A 27,010-nucleotide genomic window follows, 5' to 3' on the forward strand; every position below is an offset into this window, starting at 1 on the left:
ACACTACATGGATGGGAGGTTTACGGCGCAGGCGCTGTACAGATGAAATGCATAGCGTTCCATCGGCTAGGACGCACGCGAAGCATGGTTTGGGTTACTGTGGGGTTAGAATTAGCCGCACTTTGATGATGTGATCAAAATGCCTACAGACGCCCAGTGTTACTTACATTCTGGTGTCTGCAGCGGAGCATAATAAATTTTATGGCGTTGTAGATAATGTGATTTGTCGTGACGCCAGTGCTATATAGTACAATAGTTAGGTGTGAAGAGTCAGTAATACACGAAGGCCAGTAGTTATCGAAATATTAAAATAAACTTTCTTTACTGTAATTTCATCAGAGCAAGCAGAACAGCATTCGTCTCAGTATAAGGTGAAACTAGTCAGCATGTCTCCACAGACATTACATTGGCAGATCAAATAATTTACATAGAAAATGATGAAGGATATTTGGGAGAGATGAAGGGGCATATATCACCATTTATATACCGCGGCCTTCTGACCTTTGTCTATCTACAAAAGGCCTTTCTGTTACCAGCATTAGACAAATATTGGCCCTCGCTCATGTGCCGTCTCCGTCCCTTAGGAGCCCTTCAAAAGGCTTCTGTCACTTCTGGCCCATCTCCTGGCTATCAGGTGCCTTTACCCTTTACCTTACAGAATCACAGTCAGGGACTACCGCTTGAAGAGGGGCTTCAGTCCTTCCCTCTCCACAGCTCTCACCCGCTCCACTATCTGTCTCACATCTCCTCAGTCCGCCGCAGCTCTCCGCCAGCTCCACACTTTAGCGCTGTATCACACCAAGTCGCTGCTCTGCACTCACTACTGACTCCCTGACTATCTCCTCCGACTTGCTGACTAAAAGTTGATTGCTCTCTCCAACTGCCCTCTCTAAACTAACTATCACTTCCTTTCTTGTTGCCCTGTGTGCACTCTGGCGCTGCTTAGCAACACACTAACAAATTGCAGCCTGCCTCTCAACTGTCACCCTACTGTCAGATAGCCAATCATGTTGTTAAACTCTCCAGACAGACTGGCCAATTAGAGCTCAGACTGCTGACAGCCAATGAGAAATAGCTGGTTGCTGGGCAGATTAACCTAAAGTTAAACTTTGCATGCCCTGGGTGAATTGCAAACTAAAATTAGCGATAGCATATATAGATGTATATATGATAAAATAAAAAAAAAATACTCCAATCAGGAAAAAATAAATCAGACTAGAAATCTGGAAAATGTTTCACTATCTGATTTTAAGTAGTAAAAAAAATGTAGATCCTACATTCCCATTGAAGAAGCTAATAGTTACAGAGCAAAAGAGCTTGGCGTCCACCCCACGGGGTATGTATATACATGTGCAAACATTCCTTATGGGTGTGGACTCACATTGTGAATGCTATGATTGAATCAACTTTTTTTATGGATTAATACAGAAACTCGTTTTTCCTCCCTTAATGGTTGCAAGACTACTGTTGAGGTAAAATGAAAGCTACGCTGTGATTGGTTGCTATGAGCAACAAAGAAAGAGTTTCTTGTAGACAGCTTTCATAAGAGTGTGGTGCTGGGCTACTTTTTCATGGCCCACCCTGCACTTGCCAAACAGCAAGAGAGATACGTGATTTTAAAAATGGCAACTGACATTTTGACATTTACGCATGTAGAAAGCTAATCTGACCCTAAGCATAGAAGAAGCTGTTGAGGAAGTCTTGCAGAGGGATACATGCATGTGATGCGACTTAGATATTTATCTTGCAAAGACCACCATAGAGTCGGCACACAAAAGCCAGTAATGGTAATGGTTGGACCAAAACCAACGTTTATATCATGTCTGATGAAGATGGCAGCATATCCAATGAATTTTCCTTCTCCGCCATATATTCTACAATACTTATATGAATGAGGCAAAAGAGCTCATTTATTAAAACGGTCTAAAGGAAAAACTGTCTTGGTTGCCCTTAGCAACCAATCAGGGTCATCCTAATATGTATGAACAGCGCTTCATACATCGTATTCCTTTCATCACTGCTGCTCGGGGTGGGTGGGGCTTTTTTTAAAGCATTTCCACTATTGTGGCATCGTTATAATGGATGCTTATGCAACTTTGAACGACATCTGAAGCCATCAAACACACGTATTGTGTATATTTGCTGTTTCCCTTTTTGGTTTTCTTTTTGTTTTATATTAACAAAATAAACAACAAAAAAAACGGTAACTAAATAAACCGCTTCTTGTTCTGCTCCCTCCAATATAACCCAATTTAAGTTATCTGCTGGTGCACAAGCTTTCACCCAAATCAGCAATGTATCCTCTGTAGAATATCTGTCCTTAACAGACCACACGTTATGTAGGCATATAAACATGATGCAGCTGCTTTCTCTGGTCCCTCCAATATAACCCCAGTATACAAGCTTTCACACCAGCAGCATCATGTCCTCAATAGGATATCTGTCCCTAACAACAGACTTCTGTATAATATCTGTCCCTGACAACAGACTACATGTTATATCTATATATATAAAATTGAATGTATGTCTGTCTGTGTGTCTGTTTGTCCTTTATGCGCTACTACACCATTCATCCGATCGCCATGAAACTTTGGGAAGTTGTTAAGTACACTCCTGGGAAGATTATAGGCATAGTACAAATATCCTACGATAAATGGCGCGCGTGCGAGCGTCGTCGAAAGTTACGCCCCCCCCCCACGTAGATCGTTCGATTTCCATCACTGCCACTAATTCTCTCACTTCCCAATGTCGTAGAAACATGAAATTTGGCACGAGTATTGATTATGTCATAAATACGAAAAGCTAATGGGTCCCAACTCGATTATTCAATTCTAAGCGCCAAAGAATTAGCGTCCAAATTTTACGTACGGAATCTAATTTTCTCGCTTCCCAATGTCATAGAAACTTGAAATTTGGCACGAGCATTGATTATGTCATAAATAGGAAACGCTAATGGGTCGCAACTCGATTATTCAATTGTAGGCGCCAAAGAATTAGCGTCCAAATTTTACGTACGGAATCTAATTTTCTCGCTTCCCAATGTCATAGAAACTTAAAATTTGGCACGAGCATTGATTATGTCATAAATAGGAAAAGCTAATGGGTCCCAACTCAATTATTCAATTCTATGCGCAAAAGAATTAGCGTCCAAATTTTACGTACGGAATCTAATTTTCTCGCTTCCCAATGTCATAGAAACTTGAAATTTGGCACTAGCATTGATTGTCATAAATAGGAAAAGCTAATGGGTCCCAACTCGATTATTTAATTCTATGCGCAAAAGAATTAGCGTCCAAATTTTACGTACGGAATCGAATTTTCTCACTTTCCGGTGTCATAGAAACGTGAAATTTGGCACGAGCATTGATTATGTCATAAATAGGAAAAGCTAATGGGTCCCAACTCGATTATTCAATTCTATGCGCAAAAGAGTTAGCGTCCAAATTTTGCGTACAGAATGTAATTTTCTCACATAGAAAATTGAAATTTGGCACGGGCATTGAATATGTCACAAATAGGAAAAGCTAATCGGTCCCAACTCGATTCTTCAATTCTATGCGCAAAAGAATTAGCGTCCAAATTTTACGTACGGAATCGAATTCTCTCGCTTCCCAATGTAATAGAAACTCAAAATTTGACACGAGCATTGATTATGTCATACATAGGAAACGTTAATGGGTCCCAACTCGATTATTCAATTTTAAGCGCAAAACAATTGGCGTCCAAATTTTACGTACGGAATCGAATTTTCTCGCTTCCCGATGTAATAGAAACTTGAAATTTGGCACGAGCATTGATTATGTCATAAATAGGAAAAGCTGTGCTGCGATTCGTTGTTATATATTATACCACTGAGGTAACATGAAAGCTGCGCTGTGATTGGTTGCTATATATAATACCGCAGAGGTAACATGAAAGCTGCGCTGTGATTGGTTGCTATTTTTTATATTGCTGAGGCAGAATAAAAGTTGCGCTGTGATTGGTTGTTATTTCTCTTACTGCTAAGGTAACATGAAAGCTGCGCTGTGATTGGTTGTTATATATTATACTACTGAGGTAACATGAAAGCTGCGCTGTGATTGGTTGTTATCTAGATATATAAAAACGAATGTATGTCTGTCTGTCTTCGCGTCCAAATTATACGTATCGGACGCCCTTGAACATGCCCCAACATGTTCTATAAAGCTGCATTGTGATGTCATTAAGGCTGTCAGTTCTATGGCGACATGTAAAGAAATTGACTTTGAAAACCAATATGCGTGTTCAACTACAAAATGATGCATCCGCCGAACGCTTCGCAAAACAATTGCTGGATATTGGAAATGGGAAAATGCCTATCGACAGATCTACACAATGTATCACATTGCCAACAAACTTTGGAAAGATGACATCAACCAAAGACGAATTGATCCAAAAGGTGTTCCCAAATATTGCGCGGAATTACCAAAATCCTCAGTGGCTCAGCGCACGGGCTATATTAGCAGCTACCAACAACGATGTCAATGCCATCAATTTCAGCATTCAAAACGGAATACCAGGCGAAGCGACAACGTATAAGTCCATCGATACTGTGATGAATCAAGATGAAGCTGTCAATTACCCAACGGAATTCTTGAATTCACTCGATTTTCCAGGTATGCCACCGCATATTTTAACATTGAAAATAGGCATGCCTATCATTCTTCTCCGAAACATCCATCCACCACGACTTTGCAACGGTACAAGACTTTCAGTGAAAAAGATAATGAACAATGTCATCGTAGCTACAATTTTGAATGGGAAATTCAAGGGGAAGATGTCCTGTTGCCACGGATTCCAATTATCCCAACAGATATGCCATTTGAATTCAAACGTTTACCGTTTCCGGTGCGACTCGCTTTTGCAATGACCATCAACAGAGCACAAGGACAATCGCTGCAAGTGTGTGGGCTAGATTTGGAGAGTCTTCGCAGCAACGCGCGACGGGTACGCTAGTAGGCATATAAATGCGATGCAGCCAGAGGTTGGTACACGGCAACAATTATCTTTTGTAAGAGGAGCAGGCAAGTGGAGGAGCTTGACTAGAGGCTAAAAGCACAATAATCACGCAAGGAAGGAGGGATAGGGCCATGTATATATAAGGGAAACTAATTAGGGAAAACACAGGATGGAGCCAGTCAGGAAACACAGGAGCTTGGAACTAAGAACAACGTCAAGGTTTTGCATGGAAACTATCCAGAAGACATAGCTCAATCACAAAGGGAGCCGCCTGGAGCATGGGTGCTCCCAGTTTTGAGTTGTGATGTACAGTAGGTGTTATCCTAAATACCGCAGGCTTGTAGTAGCTAGCAAATACATGATCTGTTCAGTCTGGGCAAGTTTCTGCTACATATATAAACTGTTCCCAGAGGCCCCCCATTTACCCAACACATCACCCCTGTGCGTTTCTATGCAGTGGCATGCTAAACTAAATCATATGTAAAGTAAGTCTGTGACCAAGCTGTCCACAGCAGAAATCATACTGCACATGCGCTGGGCTAAAAATGCCTGTAAATTACCATGTATCACACATATGTACACCGTGTGTAATACACAGTAACCTTACGCTTGTGTGAACCTGGCCGAACTGGGTGACTCAAGCATCTATTTAAAAGAATATGTCAGGCAGCATGCAGGGATGCAATAGCAAAATGATTTATTGCCCCATCACCAACAGAACAGCAAGCATCTATTATCTGATTATCATGTTAGAATTCCCAGGTCTAGAAGCATATCCTAAACCCCCTGCTTTGGGCACCAATGAAGCTCGTCTCTTCCCTGACTGTAGAGTCCGTCAGTGAGAACTCTGAAGCAGTGACTTGTATTATCTTACATTCAGCATCCTGAAGGTGGAACTAAAAATGCAGCTCCAGTTCTGACATTAAAAAACGATACATTTCCATATACATATAGATGCCCATATTCAGAACCTGTGAGATTGCAGTTAGAACTTCATGTATATTTACAAGCCCCCTTCCCTAGAAAAAACACATAATGTAACATTGAACTTACCTGCTTGTCTTCTTCATGGGACTGGAAGAAACCTCAAGCTGTTCCTTTCACTTTTGGTCAGAAGGACAATGATTTTGTTAACCATTTGCATTCACACCCAACAAGCAACAGATCCTCCTTCACTTATTCTCTGTACAGAATGATACTTAGTTAAATTTGCAATGGAAATATACTTTTAACCCTTTAACAACTTGAATATTTAATACTTTAAACTCTAAAGACTTGGGTGTTTTGGTCCTTTTCAGCGATTTTACCCATTTGGTGGTTTTATGGCTGTATTTGTTTTCCCTGGCATGCCAGAATTTTTGCTGGATTTTTTTCTGTCTCATACAGGGCTATAACTTTTTTTCACAGAAACTATTTTTATTTTATTTGGGGTAATGTGTACAAATCGGAAATAAAAAAGTTTTCAATTTATGGTTCTTTATTTTTAACATTATTTCATTTACGTTAAAATAAAGTATAGGAATGGGTTTGTCATTTTGTTTCAGACGTTTTGATAAAATTTGTATAATCTTGGATTGCAGGGCGGATATGGCGATGGTTCATGTTGGCATCGGTGGTGGGTCATTTTCTATTTTATATATATTTTTATTTTATTTTGTGATTTTTTTTTTTTAACTTGTTTTTGTAACTCTTTTTAACAGCTATGTCCCCCATGATGTCATAAGATTTCAGAGAGACACTTTTCTCTGTAGCTGTAGCATTCATAGGAGCCCCAGTTACAACAGAAAACATTCCCCTAGTGTGACAGTAGCACTGACAGAGTTGAGCTAGTGTGTGCTAAGACCCTGCAGCTCTTACAAAAGGGAGGACGCTGGCAATCTCATGATCTCTGGGTACGGTGCAGGAAACGATGCTTCCGCTTCCTACATTCTGTACATAGTGTTCTTTGAGTGCTGTGTAGCTTGATATACAAATACACAACCAAAATAGTGATTAAAATACTGCCCTATGAAAGTGGTCATAGGGTGCGGTGAGCAAGACAGTGTCCTCCTGGTATATATTCAGGCGCTATATGCTGACATACCCTTTTTTACCAAATTGGAAAGCACAAGTTACTTCACTTTTCCATACAGATATAATAGCAGGTACAACAGAAGTGTTTATGATGCAAGCCAATGATGAAAGTTGTATAATTTGGGGCTCTATGTTCAGCAGGAGTATTTCCCAATTTATATGCCAAATGGGAAAAACCAAGATATGAAGGGAGCCTTATGTGTGGGGTCATTTGTTTTTTTTTTTCCTCCCCTTTTTGCTCCCAAAAGTTTTGGATTGTGATGGAAAATAATTCAGGCAGTTTTATCATTGGGTTTCTGACATCTGTGTTAGGCCGCCTTCACGCTAGTGTAAGCGTATTTACATGTACTGTATGTGCTTTACTGTACATTTGGCGCACACAAATTTTGTGCTTTTGTGTGCGCAAAAAAAAAAATACATGAAACCATGCTCCCATCCATTGAAATGAGTTCAATCTGTGCAGTCTTTTTCCTGCAGGTCAGCGTACGCTACGTCACTAGTGATTAGCATTTACTGCCTAGCAGGAAGCGCCGGATGCTATGTTGGGCTAGTGTCGAGACTGCGCATGTGCACAGTCTCGTTGTGAGAGTTACTATGCTAACGCCACGATACAGCACGCATGCGCAGTCTTCGCATTAGCCCAGCATAGCATTCAAGCCTCCTGCTAGACATTGACCTGCCAGAAGAAGAAAGCTGCAGCATAACAGAAGAACAGGATCCAGTCGGCTTGCGGTGATGTGACCCAAGGACTGCAGGAGCCTGGAGGAGGTCTGGTAAGTAGACTGCCTGGGGAGGAATAGGTAAACCACAATTTTTTTTTTATTGACACAATCCCTTTAAGACACGTAATATTTTGTAACATACTTGCCAGCTCCCAAATTTTCCTGCAAATCCAGTCACCAACGGCACCAAACTAAACACTCCCCATGGGACATTCATTTCTGCTGATCGCTTGACTGAGTAGCAACTGAAATAAAACCATGTGCAAATCGGCGCAGTCTTCTAATTGAGGATAAAAAAGCAGCTTAATTGTAAAAGTTAGCGCAGTACTACGGGTATTATTTGATATGTAATACTGCTCAATAGAGATGAGCGAGTATACTCGCTAAGGGCAATTACTCGAGCGGGCATTGCCCTTAGTGAGTACCTGCCCGCTTGGAAGAAAAGATTCGGCTGCCGGCGTGGGTGAGCGGTGAGTTGCGGGAGTGAGCAGGTGGGAGCGGGGGGGGGGGAGAGAGGGAGAGAGAGATCTCCCCTCCGCTCACCCCCGCTCTCCCCCGCTGCTCCCCGCTCCCCGCCGGCAGCCGAATCTTTTCTTCCGAGCGGGAAGGTACTCGCTAAGGGCAATGCTCGCTCGAGTAATTGCACTTAGCGAGTATGCTCGCTCATCTCTACTGCTCAACCATTCAGTTGTAGCCGCTTCTCAGCCATGTGATGGAAGCTAAATGTGAACTGCTATAATTAAAGCGGACTGACTACCAGTTTATAGGGAGCATTATTTGTTGATTATGTGTTCGATTATGATAGTTTCAAGAGAGGGCGCTATTGCTGCAGTTTTTGGTGTGAAGTTGTCGATTTGATGTAAATTTTGCAAAGAATTGGAACACCTCTTCAAGTGCTTTAAAATTGCGCAAGAGTTTGACTTTTACCACACTGTCTACCAAAAGTTCAAAAAGTGGGCCTGGTTAACAGAATTTTTATACAGATTTATTAGTAGTAGAACTAGAAGATGGCACCGATTTTGGCTTTTGCTGAGAGTTCAAAATGAACCAAATAAATTAATAGACATGTACCTCTAAATAGGTTTGGTGCAATTTAATCCAAGGTCTTTTTTTTAGATTGGCGTACTAAATGTCAGTCTTAATAAATATGGGCCTTTGTCTGCAAGGCATTGTCAGTTTTGGTACCGTCTCTTTTGGTTTTTATCTTGTCCATATTGATGACCAATAAAAATGAAAACATATATAAACAGACTTAAATATGAACCTGATAGCATATAACATGCTGCTCCTTTATGTCAGTCCCTTCATTGTTCAGTCAGCCAATGTCTACTTTTAAAGTTGCATGCATAGCCATGGCTCTATTCATTTTACTGGGGCAGGTATATATAACCAAGTACAGCACTTAGCCATTTTCGTCTGTCCCATTAAAATGAATGGAGTGCCACTGCTCCATTCAATTCAATGGGGGAGACAATAATAACTAAGCATAACGCTCAACTATATGTCTGTGTCATTGAGAGAAATGAAGCTGCTCCCATGCATGTGGGACCAGCAGTCCATTCGCCACTACACTACAGAAATGGGAGAATGTACTGTGAACTGTCCCCCATTCTTGGGATTGGTGGGGTTCCCAGCAGTCGGATTCCCACTGAAACCAGACTGAGTGCCCCTTTAATTCGAACTTCTCATTCCCGCCTCCAAGACTTCCCCAGAGCAGCACCGGTCCTCTGGAACGCACTACCAAAGGCTACCCGAGCAATCCAGGACTCGCAGAACTTCAGGCGTGCTCTAAAAACGCACCTCTTTAGGGAGGCATACCGCATTCCCTAAACAAACACCTCTGTACTCCGCCTGATAACATGCTCCCTGACCTACTGACTGCAATCCCTGCTAGCCATACCGTTTCTGCCGTCACGCGGCTAAATGCCTGACCATTGTCTATGTGTATAACATCGCTCACTCTCCACCTCGCCATACCATGTACATGTCCAGCCCCTTTACCTTCTGTATCACCCCACTATTTGTAGTATGTAAGCTCGTTGGAGCAGGACCCTCACCCCTATTGTTTCCATCAACTGATTACTATGTAACCGTGGTTCTGTAATTTTTGTATTTTGTCTTTCTGTATTCCCCCTGTCTATGTAAGCGCTATGGAATATGTTGGCGCTATACAAATAAAGTTTATTATTATATATATCAGTTTTCACCTATCCCCTAACTGAAAAATGCCCCATCTCCAGAATACTCCTTAAAATTATAATTTTTAGTCTGCCTTCAGCTTTCACTAGGGGGAGCTAACGAAGTTACTGTATACTGTGTTATCATTGAGGTCAATGTATTAACAGTGTATACTAAGCTCAGCCCAATTTATGGGAGGTGACAAGATTAACAAATAATAGAAATCAGAGAATAGGGTTCCACTGTATTGTATATCACAAGCTATATTTCCATTATAAGGTTTCATGCATTCATACAATGAAATATAATATGGTTGTAAGCAAATCACATAGTCAATATTAAACTACTATTACTGGACCTAATGGTTTAATGTAGAGTGTTAATTAACTAAAGCACAGTATTAAAAAAATCAGTTACTGTACATCTAAAACTGCAAGCAGTTACTATATATGCTGACTATACTAATCATCCACCTTTGTGGACTGTGCAAAAAGAAAAAATGTAGTAACGCTTCTGTCCAGCAGATGGCAGCGGCTAAAGTTGTTTAAAAAGTTAGTAACTATTTAAGTGACGGTGTATAAAATAATAACCAGAACATTCCAGATTCATAAAATTCTTCTTTATCGCAATATTGCTTCTGGAAGCATGATAAAGTTCACATGTTTGCATTGATGCAAGAGAAGTAGAGAAGTTCCAATGCCTTGAGGCCAGCTTCACACGACTGAGAAAATCACGTCAGATTTATGCATTGTGAAACACACAAATATGAACCATTCACATGAGCAATGTTTTCCCGCATGGCACCGTGATGCATGAAACAACATGGGGCATGTTCTATCTGGCTTCGTGATGTCACATGGCAGCCCCATTGCTGTCAAGGGGGCAGCGGCAGCAGCGCCCACCCCATTGAAAGCAATGGGCGAAACTGCATGATCCTAAGTAACGGATTATTTACTCCGCACACTAAACGTTGTCAGAAAAAAAAAAAAAGAACGCCAGAATTGCCCCTTTTTGGCCTTCAAGAAAAAAAGCCATAAAAAGCGATCAAAATGTTGTATGTGTTCAAAAATACTACAGGGCTTCCTGCAAAAAATGAGCCCTCGCACAACTATGTCAACGGAAAAATAAAAAAGTTATGGCAGTCAGGAGATGGCTGCAGAAAATTATTTTTAAAAAATGAAATATCTTTGAAAAAAAGCAAAAAAGACTACCGGTATATAAATTTGGTATCATAGTAATCGTACTGACCCATAGCATAAAGTTATTAAAAATGGCGGGATTTAGTTTTTTTCAATTCATTCCATTTAGAATCTTTAAACATTTTTTTGTACATTATATGGTACATTAAATAGTACTATTAAAAAATACAACTCATCTCTCATAAAACAAGCCCTTAGGCAGCGGATAAATGAAAGCGTTATGATTTTTCAATAAGGGGAAGGCAAAATTGAAAATGGGGAAAAAAAGGGCCGCATCTACCGTGTTTCCACAAAAATAAGACACTGTCTTATATTTTTTTTTGCCCCAAAAAGGGCACAGTATCTTATTTTCGGGGGAGGCCTTTTACTTATCTGGTCCGCGGCGTCCCGATTCCTCCCGATGGTTTCCAGCGGTGGCACGGCGTCCTCCTGGTCTTACAGATGCCTTCTGCTGGCGACGGGGCTTTGAATACCCCGCCTCCAGCAAAGCGAGCACTGTGATTGGCTAATCGAGCGCTGGCAGCCAATCACAGCCGGCGCTCGATGAGTCAATCACAGCCATTCAGTGATGTCATTCACTGAATGGCTGTGATTGGCTCATCGGGCCAGGGCTGTGATTGGCTGCCGGCGCTCGATCTGCCAATCACAGCACTTGCTTTGCTGGAGGCGGGGTATTCAAAGCCCCGTCGCCAGCAGAAGGCAGCTGTGAGACGGAGGAGGACACCGCTGGGACCTCGCCGACACCGCTGGGGCCTCGCCGCCGACACCGCTGGGGCGTCGCCGCCGACACCGCTGGGGCGTCGCCGCCGACACCGCTGGGGCCTCGCCGCCGGGGACCTCACCGCCGCTGACTTCGTCGGGACACCGCTGACACCGCCGGGACACCGCCGCCGCGGACCATGTGAGGTTTTTTTTTCTTAGTGGGGCACCCGAGATAGGTCCTATTTTTTCGGGGGAGGTCTTATATTTCAAGCCTCCCCCGAAAACCCGATGGGTCTTACTATCGGGGTAGGACCTATTTTCGGGGAAACACGGTATAAGGGGTTACTAGGCTGTTTTTTTTCTTGTTGCCCTTCTTGTCTTTGCTTTGCAATCTTTTTCTTCTGTGCTCGAAGCTCAACATTTGGTTTCATGCAAAGCATGTTCCGGGTGTCAAAAATAGAGTTGCTGACTCTTCGTTGCGTTCCATTGGCAGGATTTGCAGGAGCTTCATCCAGAGGCAGACATAGAAGGTCGTTCGTGCCCGAACTATCTGTAGAACCTGTTGGTGATGGGGTGTTGGCATTGCTGAGGTCCTCCATTTCTCCTGGCACATGGTGCATCATGATAAGGCATGGGTAGAATGATTTTCCCTGGTTCAGGGGCGGGATCTGTCTGCAGTGGATCAGCTCCACTTAGAAGTGACCCTAAAGCAGTGGTGGCGAACCTATGGCACACTTGGTAGAGGCGGTACGCAGAGCCCTCCCTGCTGGCACACACCGCTGTCGGCCGCTCACCACGGTATTAAATACTGGCAGAGGTGCAGTGGTTCCCCTGCCGGTATTCACTCAGTAGCACTGATCCTAGCGCACAATGACGTCAGTGTGCAGCCGTGATCCTTCTCCCCCCTCCCCTGATGTCTCCGCTTTGGTTTCGCAAGAGCAGGCAGAGGAGGTGTCCGGCAGCACACTGACGTCACAGTGTGCACCTGGGATCAGTGCCAGCAACAGCGCCGAGCAGAGGAGCAGGAGAGGGTAAGTATATGGGTCTCGGGGGCACTATTACTACTGGGCTAATGTGGGATGTCAATATTGCTACTGGGGGCCGCTGTGGGATGTCACTATTGCTACTGTGGGCCGCTGTGGGATGTCACTATTACTACTGGGGGCCGCTGTGGGATGTCACTATTACTACTGGTCCACTGTGGGATATCACTATTACTTCTGGGGGCCACTGTAGGCTGTCCCTATTACTACTGGGGACTGCTGTGGGATGTCAATATTACCACTGGGGGTTGCTGTGGGATGTCATTATTACTACTGGAAGCGACTGTGGAATGTCACTATTACTACTGGGCCACTGTGGGATATTACTATTACTACTGGGGCCACTGTGGAATGTCACTATTACTCATGGGGGCCACTATGGAATGTCACTATTACTACTGGGGGCCTCTGCGGGACATCACTATTACTACTTGGGGCCATTGTGGGATGTCATTATTACCGCTGGGGCTGCTGTGGCATGTCACTATTACCTCTGGGGCCACTGTGGGGGCGGGGGGGGTCACTTTTACTGTTGAGGCTGCCGTGGGGGTCACTATTACCGCTGGGGTATGTTTACATGTGGTAGAAATTTCCGTGGCAAATTCTGCAGCATTTCTGCATCCAAAAAGCAGTCAAAATCTGCACCCTGTCTATTTTAAAACAGCCCTGTCCGTTTTAGAATGCAGGGGTAAAATCATACGTTCTGTTGGCACTTTGCAATAAATAAGTGGGTTTTGGGTTGCAGTTTGGGCACTCAGTCTCTAAAAGGTTCGCCATCACTGCCCTAGAGTTTATGTTGTGTTTGCACAACAAAGGGATTTCAGAACTGGTTGCCTAGTATCAGTTATCAGGTGTAGCCTTTTACTTCCAGGTTTTGGGCTGGCTGGATGTAACAAAAAAATTCCTGGTATTGCAGTCCTTAAAGCAGTGTTTCCCAACTTCAGTCCTCAAGGCACCCCAACAGGTCATGTTTTCAGGATATCCTATGGTAAGAACACCTGTGGCAATGTCTGAGGCACCAACAATAATTACATCACCTGTGCAACACTGAGGAAATCCAGCCAACATGACCTGTTGGGGTGCCTTGAGGACTGGAGTTGGGAAACACTGCCTTAACCCCTTGAGTGGCACGCCCAGAAATTTTCCGGGACGAGCTCCACTGCTCATAGCAACATAGCCCGGAAGATTTCCGGGCTATGTATCACTATGGGAGCTGCAGAGCACAATGCCACAAGCTGTAGCAGTGTGCTCTGCCTGCACAAACCCACACAGAGCAGTGCAAGGGCTTTGAAAAACCAGCAGAAGATATTGCCGATATACCGGCAATCTCCTGCTTTGTTTACAGGTTGCCATAGAGACCATCGGCTTGTCAGAAGCAAGCCGATGGTCTCTGTGGCAGGGAGAGCTGGTTGTTAGCTGTCAGAGGACAGCTAGGTACCAGCTCTTACAGCAGAGATCAGAGAAAACCTCCGATCTCTGCTGTGTTAACCCTTTACATGCTGCAGTCTGTGACTGCAGCATGTAAAGGGCTGTCACTGCAGCATGTAAAGGGCTGTCACCATCGGACCCCCAGAATGTGATCAGGGGTCCTGATGGGTCCCTGTGGAAGTCCCCTAAAGGGACAAAAAAAAAAAAATTATAAAAAAAATTATAAAAACACTTGTCTCCCTTTACTTTGTAAAAAATCAAAAATACAATCACACATGTGGTATCCATGCGTCGTAATGACCCAGAGAAGGAAGTTAATGCATTATTTAACCCCTTAATGACATGGCCCCTTATTTTCTTTTTTCCCCATTTTTTTTCCTCCCCCCTGTTTAAAAAATCACAACTTGTCCCGCAAAAAATAGGAAAAGTAAAGGGATCACAACTTCAATAATCAATTCTAAGCATGAAAAACTATGTGAAAATCCACGATACATGAGAGAGTTATTTTCTCAGAAACCATAAAGCCTAGGGAAATGATCTGTATTCTGAGAATCTAATGTTCCTCTATGTGCATATACTGAGGAGAATATAACTGACCTCTGTGTGTGTATATACTGAGGAGAATCTACCTCACCTCTATGTGTATATACTGAGGAGAATCTAACACTCCTCTATGTGCATATACTGAATGAATATAACTGACCTCTGTGTGTATATACTGAGGAGAATTTACCCCACCTCTATGTGTATATACTGAGGAGAATCTAAGACTCCTCTATGTGCATATACTGAATGAATATAACTGACCTCTGTGTGTATATACTGAGGAGAATAAAACTGACCTCTTTGTGTGTACATATTGAGGATAATCTAACTGACCTCTATGTGTATATACTGAGTAGAATATAACTGACCTATAAAGGTATATACTGAAGAGAATCTAATTTTCCTTTATGTGTATATGGAGGAGAATCTACCTCACCTCTATGTGTATATACTAAGGAGAATACAATTGACCTCTGTGTGCATATACTGAAAGGCTCCAAAGTACATAAAGAAGCTGTCATGGACTGCAGGGATGGAGCATGCCTTTAAGGCTAACAAGGGGCTTCAACCTCCAGTCTGGGGGGGGGGGGGGGGGATTTGAATAAATGGCATTAGCTTTAAGGGCAAAAAAGTGAGGAGAGTGGGACGGGTGGCACATTCATTCTGCAGAGGGACATCGGTGCATGCAGTCCGAGTAGAATCTAATGCTCCTCTATGTGTATACATATTTTATTCCTCAGTTCTGCTAAAGAAACCACGATTTAATGAAAGTTTCCTTGCACAAAATTAACTCGGGCGAAGTCGGGTATATCAGCTAGTACAATATATACGCAAAAGCTCATTAAGCAATGCTTTAGATATTATAGCACGAGTTGCAAGATTATTAGGATGCTTTTACATTGGATGGACCCTGCAGAATATTCTGCTGCCAAAATCCACAAATCTTAGGCCAGTATTTACACGGGCCAGAAAAACACATGGATATTGTGAGATGAACAAAGCTCATGAGTTGTAATAGTCCACTATTTACAATGGGTATATTTACATGGGTGACTTTTCCATCACTGCAGCAAGATAAAAAAATAACAGTATATCCTATTTTTATTTATTTATTTTTTGAGCTATCGCCCATTATTTTCTTTGGATGCAAAAAAAAAAAAATTGCATTGCACTTGCATGCAGTTGTGATTTTCTTTTTTCCCCCTATTGAAACAAAATGCAATTTTGATGCACATGAAAGATATGATTAAAAAATCTTGTGCAGAGATGCAGTACGTTTTTTCTTGTAAAAAGCATTGCAATCGCTGGGAAAGTTGAATGTTTGCAAGCACGGTATCTGTTTGAGTTTCTCGAACTGATATTGTGCTCTCCTGTGATGAGAGGACTGCTGAAAACTTTTTCTACAGAACAGGAAGTGGCAGACTACTATCAGGCTCAGTGGCTTGCTTTGGAATATACGTAGTGACATACAAAAGTAAAAAAAGTGAAAATGAACAAAACAAACTAAAAAGCTTCAAAAAGTATATTTAACATAAATATTTGGTTTTAATAATAGCTCACTTTCTGATGATACATTCCCTTTAAGAGATGAAAAGTATTAGAAAGACATATCTTTCTCCAGCCCTTTGTTTCCAGTTTTTGTTTTGGCTACAAATGACCGTATTACAGCTGCAGTTTAGTGTCTGTATTACTAAACTAACACGCAGGGCACGCTGCTGTTCTACTGGACCGAACTCACCGTAGATCAACCTAGTTCTCTAGGCTTATAGAGGGTGCTACTGTAATATTTGGATAAGATCCTCCTTACTTTCTACTCATGTAGGCCACTTTCACACGGCCAAAAAACTCGTGAGAGATTTTTGCGTTGATAGATGCATAAGTCGTGCGCGAACATGAACCCCATTCCTTTGAATGGAGTCATATACATGCCCAGTGTGGGAAAAAATGGTGGCATGCTCTACCTTTTCTCGTTCCTCATAATGTTTTGCCCATTGACATGCCACACGATGTGTATGCGAGGTTGACTGTTGCAATCAATGGGAAACATGAACCTCTATCGTGCGTGAAACTCACATGAGAAGATCGGAATTTCACAAATGCGATGTGAGGCATTTTTGTCTGAAAATCGTCTCACCTCGACTGGTAAAATGCAGATTGTCAAGCCTGATACTTGGGCCGAAATTTCTTAACCCGATATCGCGCTCGCCCGTGTGCAGGTAATTAGATCTGTTTTGTCTTTTTCTTTAAAGCAGTCCTGAGCCCTCTTCCTACCTGGAGTACATGATTTTGCTGGTGTGAATGTTGCGGAGTGTTGTAGGAGTAGATGTATGTTTCGAACTTAACTCTGACTTGTCACTGGAAATAATTTCTTGAAGGTGTTTAACTCGGAGGACACTGTTCATCTCATCCAGTTGAGTACAGAGGCGATTCAGTTTGTGCTGTGGTCACTTGAATCCTTCTGTTGAGATTGAAGTGTTTTCTGCAACTTTAGAAAACTCTGCTTCAGAAGATTGTACATTTTGTTCTGGATGTTCTGACTTTCAGTAAGATTCTTCTGCATGCTTTGTAGCACCTCAATGATATTCTTCTGCTGTGCTACTAACTGATCCATCTGAGTCTCTGGTTGTAGTTGTGACCTAGTGGCGGTATGCGGTAGTGTAGACCGGCCTACTGCCATGGGGTTGTGACGATCACTTGCAGCCTGAGGCTCCTCATAAGACTGTGAAATTAATTCATCCTGGTAGCTGGTACTTGGCAAGCAAGTCGATGATTCAACTGATTTGTTTTGACTAGGGATAGATTCCTCGTCAGAGGAGACAATAATATGGGTGGTCAAGGTATTTTCATTAGAGGAAGCACATTCTCCTTGAAAATACAAATAGAAATAAGTAATAGTTATTACCATCAAACATGGTTTTAATGTAAATTGGCTAAAAGAGTATTCTCTCTAAAAAAAAAAACTAAAAAATTTCTAATTTAAAAAATTATCAATAATTCCATTGATATATTCTGCTAATTAATTATTGTGGTCTATATTTTCAAGAAATAGTGCTTATATTGTGCATGAGCAGTATTTGAAATTGCAGCTAAGCATATTCATTTGAGGAAGGCTGCTCTCACACATGCATTTACAAAATGCTGCGTTCGAAATCGCTGCATGTTAGCGCCCTGTCTTCGAAGCCCCATTGAAATCAATGGAGGCATTGTATCGCGATTAGCACGAGCGTTCGAAAACAGGCTGTGTGAGAGCGCCCTTAGAGTGCTTTCACACATCCCCTGGAGATTCCCCTTTCCTGCTCTGTTCGGGTAGCAGAAAAGGGGAATCCTCATGGCTGAACATTTACTTCTCTGGATGAAACCAAACAGTGCTGGGTAGACCTCATTGACTATAATGGATTCTGCCCGCCTTTTACCCAGCTGACTGGCTGTTGGACAAAAGAAGAAGCTCCATGCAGCACTTTTTCTTCAGTAATTGAAGCTGTATTTGCAATGGAACCAACGCAGATGTGAAACCAGCCTAAGGGCTCATGCCCACGAGTGTATGTGTGGGTATGGCATTTTAGACAAAGACCGCGAATGGACTGAGTATGGAATTGCACATCCCAGTAACTCTGACATTACGGACATGTGCAGTGTGATTATTTTAAAATTCTCCGCTCTGTTCAGAACAGGGCTGTGCATGGAAACACTGCCCGTATGCAATGTATTGCGCATGGACAGCATATCATACACAGCCCATGGAAGAGCTGCGTATCAAACGCAGAGAAATAGAGCATGCTACGATTTATTTTTCCTGCATATTGATGCGCTGTGTCCACACGACAGTGCAAATGGAAGAATGAAAGTCTATTAACTTTCATTGCCTTCATTCACAGTGTATAATGCGTGCGTGCAACGCACATGCGATATGCGGTGCAAACACGACGATGGACATGAGCCCTAAGACTGATCTGCAATGCCAAATGCAGTTTATAAGTGGCAGAGTAGCTGTCTACAGAACCTTATTTGTATGGGGCTATATAGTGTTGCTATCCTGCCCATAAGGGTGCATTCACACGAACATATATCGGCTCGGTTTTCACGCCAAGCCGATATACGTTGTCCTCATGTGCAGGGGGGGGGGGGGGGAGGATGGAAGAGCTAGAAGCAGGAACTGAGGCTCCCGCCCCCTCTCTGCCTCCTCTCCGCCCCTCTGCACTATTTGCAATGAGAGGAGGTGGGATGGGGGCGGGGCTAAGGTCCGAGAATTAGCCCCGCCCCCGTCCCACCTCTCCCCATTGCAAATAGTGCAGAGGGGCGGAGAGGAGGCAGAGAGGGGGCGGGAGCACAGTTCCTGCTCCTGGCTCTTCCATCCTCCCCCCCCCCCTGCACACGAGGACAACGTATATCGACTCGGCGTGAAAACCGAGCTGATATACATTCGTGTGAATGCACCCTAAAGCTGTCATCTAGCATTTATGATAATGAGATAACTCTGCTCTTTCTTTCTCAGTCTAAACAGCTAAGTTAATAATTGAACTGCAAAAACTGGTATTACCAGTCTATTTTGTGTACTATTGTGGCAAGTGTTCTTGTTGTTATCCATTTAGTCATTCACAACTCTTGATGACCCTAAAGGCGAGCTCCCTCCATGTTTTTTGGTTTTGCACTAGTGTAAGAGCTGTAATATATATATTTCTACTTGATTGATCGATATCAGAATCTACATGTTGTGATAATAGGTTTGCTTTAAAAGCATAATGTAGGGAAATAGAAGGTGGGACTGATGTATATAGATTTCCAGACCCGAGCCATGCACTGTATGGTGAGCTGGCCACCAGCTGTGTTGTGTGTGTCTCTCTCCCTTCATTCCTAGGGGATTTACAGATATATCCGAGCAAGCACATATAAAAACTTGTTAATGAGAAGGCAATGACATTTTCCACTCTTTGCCTTTTTTTTTATTTTAGGCAGGTTTATGCTTTCTCATGCATGATCTACCATAATTAGTTCTTTATCATGATAATGAATGGGGATTGAGTTACATAATTATTCATAATATTAAATATTTACCTGTATCTGCTGAAGATTTGTCAGGGATTTTAATTTTTCGACTGTCACTTGCATCCAATTCATTGAATTCAGCCACCATTATCTCCCTTGGAGATAATTTGTCCTTGAGAGGCGGCATCGGACCACCTGTGGAGGACTGCATATTCAAATCCTTGACATCTTGCTTAACTTTCCTCCTGTAGTCCCCCCATTTCCTCTTGCATTCCTGTGTTTTGCGTCGCATGCCACCTACTTTGTTAACCTCCTTTTTTACCTTATCCCAGGTGGCTGCTTTGCCAGAGGCATTAAGTCTGTTAGGTCCAACTAGTTGCTTAGTGTACGCTAGGATTGTATCTACAAGTTTATTGACCTCAGGCTCAGTAAACCTTTTCTTATTTTTTGTTCTGGGTGTTCGTATGGTTCTTGGTCCACTCTTCCCACTCTGAGACATACTTTTCTTGGGTGTTTGTATGGTTCTTGGTCCACTTTTCCCACTGTGAGACAACTCTCTGTTGTTGATGGCTGAGGTAGAGATGGGTCTCTCTTCTAAAAAATACATCAAAAGTGCCGTGTAACATAGACTTACAGCATACAGAGCAGTAATAGTAAGAGTTACAAAACTGGGATGGTTGGTGCACATTGCTAATGTACTTTATGAGCATATCAAGTCATGGTTGAGTGCGGCCAATATATAGGCAGTTTGTGGTAGCCACAAATAAGGTGCAAAATTACTGAACTAAATCTGCCAAAACTGGGAATGCAGAACAATTACTTATTGGACCATCAAGGGGGAGTCTTTTGTACTCCAACAACATTAATTGCAATGGAACAGCAGTAGAGGTACTGTACTTGCAATATGGCCATGAAACTGATTAGAGAAGTGGTTCTAAGAATAATAGTCCAACTTAAACTCTCCAATTAAATGATTTTCAGCAAAATTGGTGCTAGGTCAATGGCTTCTGTCTGTCCCTTACGTTGCAGGTACAATGCCCGTAGCTCCGGTCACATTTATTGACTCTGATTGGCCCTTGGCTGCTACAGACCTGCCTCCTGATCGCAGTTTTCTCCCTGACGCACTTCTACAGGTACTTTAGGATCTATCACTGGATTACTATACCCAACCAACATCTAAGGGGAAGGTGCACAAAGCAAGAGCGTACACTTGACTGCAGTTCCGAAACCAGTAACCCTCCTGAACTGCTGCGTCACAGCTACTTCTCACTGCTCTCACACTGGTTTCACCCTGGCGTGAAAGATTAACCGACTAATGTACCGACATAACAAGCACCAAGTGAAAATCTGGCATGCCGCATCTGTTTAATGCAACGCTATTTGTATATCCATTGCTTTGCAATGACTACCATGCTACACAAATAACGTAGGCGCAACACAATAACTGTGGAAGATGTCTAGCCAAGTAATGCTGTTGTTACATCTGTACTTTTGACACTGGTCCATTTAAGCAACAAGGCACACCTATGCCCTTGCATTCTGACAGTGGGTAACGCTAACTACCATGAGGTTCCCCATCAATCATAGCGTCAGGGGCCATTTTTCTTCAGTGCATATTGGACAGGGTACAGGCGAACTAACACACTGTACCTGAAACCGTCTGCACTCTACAATCTAACAAAGTATTGATACAGATGGAATACAGATGGTAAAAAAGATTTATTCTTTGTACACTACATACAAGAAACACATGAAACAAAATATAGCCATGGGGTGCGTTACACGGGTGATTTTGTTGTATGATTTCTGTGTTGCAAGATGCACAGAAATTACACAGGAAAATAACCCATTGTTCTTCCATAGAACAGTATAATAACACAAGCCATGTCGTTAATGTAGGCGCAGAAGTCTTAGAGCCTCCATTGTATCCCATATTTGTTACCTTTGTCAGTGAAGGGCTTTGAAGATGGAAAATAATCTGTCATTTTCATTATTCTTCTTGTCTGGTCATGTGCCATCCCAAGAGCTGGAAGCTTGAAGACAAAATACAAAAATATATACAGAACAACAGTAGGATCAGTCATACTTAGGCCGCCTGCAGACAGGCGGAAATTCCGCTGCTGGAAGCTGCCATAGGATTGCGTTAACAAATGAAATCCTATGCAGAAGGCCGCGGTTTGTCTGCGCGAAATCTTGCGCGGCAAACAAACCGCGGCATGCCCTATTTCTGTGCGGTGCTCGCAGAGCCCCGCACAAAAATGTCACTCACCAGCCGCCGGCTCCGCTCTGCGGAGAGGTGAGTGCCCACGCTGCTCTCTGCAGGCGCTCGAGTCGGGTCCCGCTGTGAGAATTCTCGCAGCCGGATCAGTCCCGGACGTCTGCAGGTGGACCTAAAAGTAAATGTGTCATCAGGAAATGACCTATTATATATATAAACTTTTAATGCGAGACATAGTTTATAAAAAATGTTTGTGCTTTTTTTATTTCTGATATCGTGTTCTATATTTAAAAGGTTTCCTAAAATCCTGCAATTTTCACATTGACTACTGAGCCTAATAATAGTCTGACATTTCCTGTTCTGCACAGAAAACTTCTCACAAGTTATTTTATAATCATCACAGGCAGAATTACAATAAAAGGGAATACCTATACATCGGTAACATAGGATCTAACATTCACAATAAGTGATGGTTACAGCTCACCTCCTCCCCTCTTCTGCACAAGTCACAGCACATATCTACAACACTCTCCCCCAGAACTCAGTGAGCTTGTCCATTGTGTCTATGGTCCATGAGTTCTACTGTAAAGTATATCTCTAAATGCTATTAATTACACAGCAGGCAAAATAGCTCATCGTCATGTGTTGTGCTCAGGTAGTGTGTAGGATGATGAAAAGCATGGTATACAAAATAAAATGGTGTCACAGCGGCTATAACCACAGCTCTTCAGGTAGTAATTTTTGCAGCAGAGCCCAATAAATTTTATGGCGTTGTAGATAATGTGATTTGTCGTGACGCCAGTGCTATATAGCACAATAGTTAGGTGTGAAGAGTCAGTAATACACGGAGGCCAGTGGTTATGGAAATATTAAAATAAACCTTCTTTAGTTTCATTAAGCAAGCAAAACAGTAAATGTCTCAGTATAACAAGGTGATACTAGGCAGCGTTTCTCCACAGACATTGGATTTGCAGATCAAATAATTTACATGTAGGATGTTTGGGAGAGATGAAGCACCAATATCACAATTATATATACCGTGGTCTTCAGATCTTTGTCAATCTACAACACAGCCTTTCGGTTACCAGCATAAGATAAATCCAGGCCCCAGCTCCTGCGCTGTCCATCACTCAGGAGCACTTCACTAGGCCGCTGTCACTTCTGGGCTGTCACTAGGCCGCTGTCACTTCCAGGCCATCAGTAGGCCTCTTTCTACATCACTAATGAGCACTTCGCTAGTTCTCTGTCACTTCTGGGCCATCTCCGTCACTCAGGAGCATTTCACTAGGCCTCTGTCACTTTTGGGCTGTCACTAGGTCTCTATGACGTATGGTCTGTCCCATCACTCAGGAGCACTTCCCTAGGCCGCTGTCACTTCTGGGCTGTCACTAGGCCGCTGTCACTTCCGGGCCATCAGTAGGCCTCTGTCTACGTCACTCATGAGCACTTCACTAGTTCTCTGTCACTTCTGGGCCATCTCCGTCACTCAGGAGCATTTCACTAGGCCTCTGTCACTTCTGGGCCGTCACTAGGTCTCTATGACTTATGGTCTGTCCCGTCAGTCAGGAGCACTTCACTAGGCCTCTGTCCCTCCTGGACCGTCACAAGGCCTCTGTCCCTTCTGGGCCGTCACAAGGCCTCTGTCACTTATGGTCTGTCCGGCTGTCAGTCGCATTTACGTTTTACCTTACATATACAGAATCACAGACAGGGACTACCGCTTGAAGAGGGGCTTCAGTCCTTCCCTCTCCACAGCTCTCACCCGCTCCGCGATCTGTCTCACATGTACTCAGTCCGCCACAGCTCTCCACCGGCTCCGCACTTCAGCGCTGTATGACGCCAACTCACTTCTCTCCACTCACTACTGACTCTCTGACTATCTCCTCCGACTTGCTGACTAAAACTCGACTACTTTCTCCAACTGCCCTCTCTAAACTAACTATCACTTCCTTTCTTGTTGTCCCGTGTGGACTCTGGCTCTGCTTAGCAACACACTAACAAATTGCAGCCTGCCTCTCAACTGTCACCCTACTGTCAGATAGCCAATCGTGTTGTTAAACTCTCCAGACAGACTGGCCAATCAGAGCTCAGACTGCTGGCAGACAATGAGAAATAGCTGGTTGCTGGGCAGATTAACCTAAAGTTAAACTTTGCATGCCCTGGGTGAATCGCAAACTAAAATTAGCGATAGCATATATAGATGTATATATGATAAAATAAAAAAAAAAATACTCCAATCAGGAAAAAAAAATCAGACTAGAAATCTGGAAAATGTTTCACTATCTGATTTTAAGTAGTAAAAAAAATGTAGATCCTACATTCCCATTGAAGAAGCTAATAGTTACAGAGCAAAAGAGCTTGGCGTCCACCCCACGGGTATGTATATACATGTGCAAACATTCCTAATGGGTGTGGACTCACATTGTGAATGCTATGATTGAATCAACTTTGTTTATGGATTAATACAGAAACTCGTTTTTCCTCCCTTAATGGTTGCAAGACTACTGTTGAGGTAAAATGAAAGCTGCGCTGTGATTGGTTGCTATGAGCAACAAAGATAGAGTTTCTTGTGGACAGCTTTCATAAGAGTGTGGTGCTGGGCTACTTTTTCATGGCCCACCATGCACTTGCCAAACAGCAAGAAGAGAGATACGTGATTTTGAAAATGGCAACTGACATTTCGACATTTACGCATGTAGAAAGCTAATCTGACCCTAAGCATAGAAGAAGCTATTGAATAAGTCTTGCAGAGAGATACATGCAAGTGATGCGACTTAGATCTTTATCTTGCAAAGACCACCATAGAGTCGGCACACAAAAGCCAGTGATGGTTGGCATCAATCTATTGAGTATTTATTTTATGTCTGATGAAGATGGCACCATATCCAATGAATTTTCCTTCTCCGCCATATATTCTACAATACTTATATAAATCAGGCAAAAGAGCTCATTTATTAAAACTGTCTAAAGGAAAAACTTTCTCGGTTGCCTTTAGCAACCAATCAGGGTCATCCTAATATGTATGAACAGCGCTTCATACATGGTGTTCACTTCATCACTGCTGAGTTAATATATTGATACTATTGTGTGAATTTCATCTCTATTCTTTTGCTCTTTTATAATTACTTTTACTATTTTACTAGTTTAACAAAATTAACAAAAAAAAAAAAAAAAAACCCGCAACTAAATTAACCGCTTCCTGCTCTGCTCCCTCCAATATAACCCAATTTAAGTTATCTGCTGGTCCACAAGCTTTCACCCAAATCAGCAATGTATCCTCTGTAGAATATCTGTCCCTAACAGACCACACGTTATGTAGGCATTAGAGATGAGCGAACGTACTCGTCCGAGCTTGATACTCGTTCGAGTATTAGCGTGTTCAAGATGCTCGTTACTCGTGACGAGTACCACGCGATGTTCGAGTTACTTTCACTTTCATCTCTGAGACGTTAGCCCGCTTTTCTGGCCAATAGAAAGACAGGGAAGGCATTACAACTTCCCCCTGCGACGTTCAAGCCCTATACCACCCCCCTGCAGTGAGTGGCTGGTGAGATCAGGTGTCACCCGAGTATATAAATCGGCCCCTCCTGCGGCTCGCCACAGATGCATTCTGACATAGCTCAGGGAAAGTGCTGCTGGTGCCGGAGCTGCTATAGGGAGAGTGTTAGGAGTATTTTAGGCTTCAAGAACCCCAACGGTCCTTCTTAGGGCCACATCTAACCGTGTGCAGTAGTGTGGAGGCTGCTTTTTGCAGTGTTGCACATTTTTTTTTTTTGTATATCGGCCGTACAGAGCATTGCGCCCTGCAGTAATTATACATACTCCAGGGCCAGTAGTGGTGGTGAGGCAGGGACAGAAGACATATTTATTGAATATAGGCAGTGGGCCTTTCCAAAAACATTTGGGAAAAAAAATCTATTTGGGCTGCCTGTGACTGTCCTTAGTGTACTGGGTCTGTGCTGGGGGTAGTTGTCCTCCTAATTCATACGCAGCCAGCTAAGTGTTACAGCAGGCTTGCGCAAAATTATTTCCTGGCTCTGCTGTGCGTTCCGTAAGCGAAGTCAGCCTCCAACCACAGGCCAATAAGTGGCACATTTAATTACAGCGTTCTGTTTCTGCACTACTGGTAATACAGCATGCTGAGGGGTAGGGGTAGGCCTAGAGGACGTGGACGCGGGCGAGGACGCGGAGGCCCAAGTCAGGGTGTGGGCACAGGCCGAGCCAGTGCGGTGGCCAGGGGTAGAGGCAGGGCCAGACCGAATAATCCACCAACTGTTTCCCAAAGCGCCCCCTCGCGCCATGCCACCCTGCAGAGGTCAAGGTGCTCTACGGTGTGGCAGTTTTTCACAGAGACGCCTGACGACCGACAAACAGTGGTGTGCAACCTTTGTCGCGCCAAGATCAGCTGGGGAGCCACCACCACCAGCATGCGCAGGCATATGATGGCCAAGCACCCCACAAGGTGGGACGAAGGCCGTTCACCGCCTCCGGTTTGCACCACTGCCTCTCCCCCTGTGCCCCAACCTGCCACTGACATCCAACCCCCCTCTGAGGACACAGGCACTACCGTCCCCCGGCCTGCACCCACACCCTCACCTCCGCTGTCCTCGGCCCCATCCAGCAATGTCTCTCAGCGCAGCGTCCAGACGTCTCTAGCGCCACTGTTTGAGCGCAAGCGCAAGTACGCCGCCACGCACCCGCATGCTCAAGCGTTAAACGTGCACATTGCCGAATTGATCAGCCTGGAGATGCTGCCGTATAGGCTTGTGGAAACGGAGGCTTTCATAAGCATGATGGCGGCGGCGGCCCCGCGCTACTCGGTTCCCAGTTGCCACTACTTTTCCCGATGTGCCGTCCCAGCCCTGCACGACCACGTCTCCCGTAACATTGTACGCGCCCTCACCAACGCGGTTACTGCCAAGGTCCACTTAACAACGGACA

At 43.5% G+C, this 27,010-nt stretch overlaps 2 protein-coding genes across 2 annotated transcripts in view; both read right to left on the reverse strand.

Moving 5' to 3' along the window:
* Positions 1–27,010, reverse strand: part of LOC136632226 (t-SNARE domain-containing protein 1-like) — a 249,357-nt gene that overhangs the window by 188,090 nt on the left and 34,257 nt on the right. The gene's annotated exons all lie outside the window — the stretch shown is intronic.
* LOC136632224 (myb-related transcription factor, partner of profilin-like) overlaps positions 1–27,010 on the reverse strand; it is a 47,082-nt gene that overhangs the window by 15,192 nt on the left and 4,880 nt on the right. The window contains exons 2-4 of the mRNA XM_066606959.1: positions 21,794–21,884; positions 19,921–20,445; positions 17,003–17,733 (exon numbers count right to left, since the gene is read on the reverse strand). Of these exons, the coding sequence (XP_066463056.1) occupies positions 17,297–17,733; positions 19,921–20,445; positions 21,794–21,869 (1,038 nt within the window). The 5' untranslated portion in view covers positions 21,870–21,884 and the 3' untranslated portion in view covers positions 17,003–17,296. The remainder of the gene's footprint in view (positions 1–17,002; positions 17,734–19,920; positions 20,446–21,793; positions 21,885–27,010) is intronic.

This window comes from Eleutherodactylus coqui, chromosome 6, assembly GCF_035609145.1.
Source record: "Eleutherodactylus coqui strain aEleCoq1 chromosome 6, aEleCoq1.hap1, whole genome shotgun sequence".
Taxonomy (NCBI): domain Eukaryota; kingdom Metazoa; phylum Chordata; class Amphibia; order Anura; family Eleutherodactylidae; genus Eleutherodactylus; species Eleutherodactylus coqui.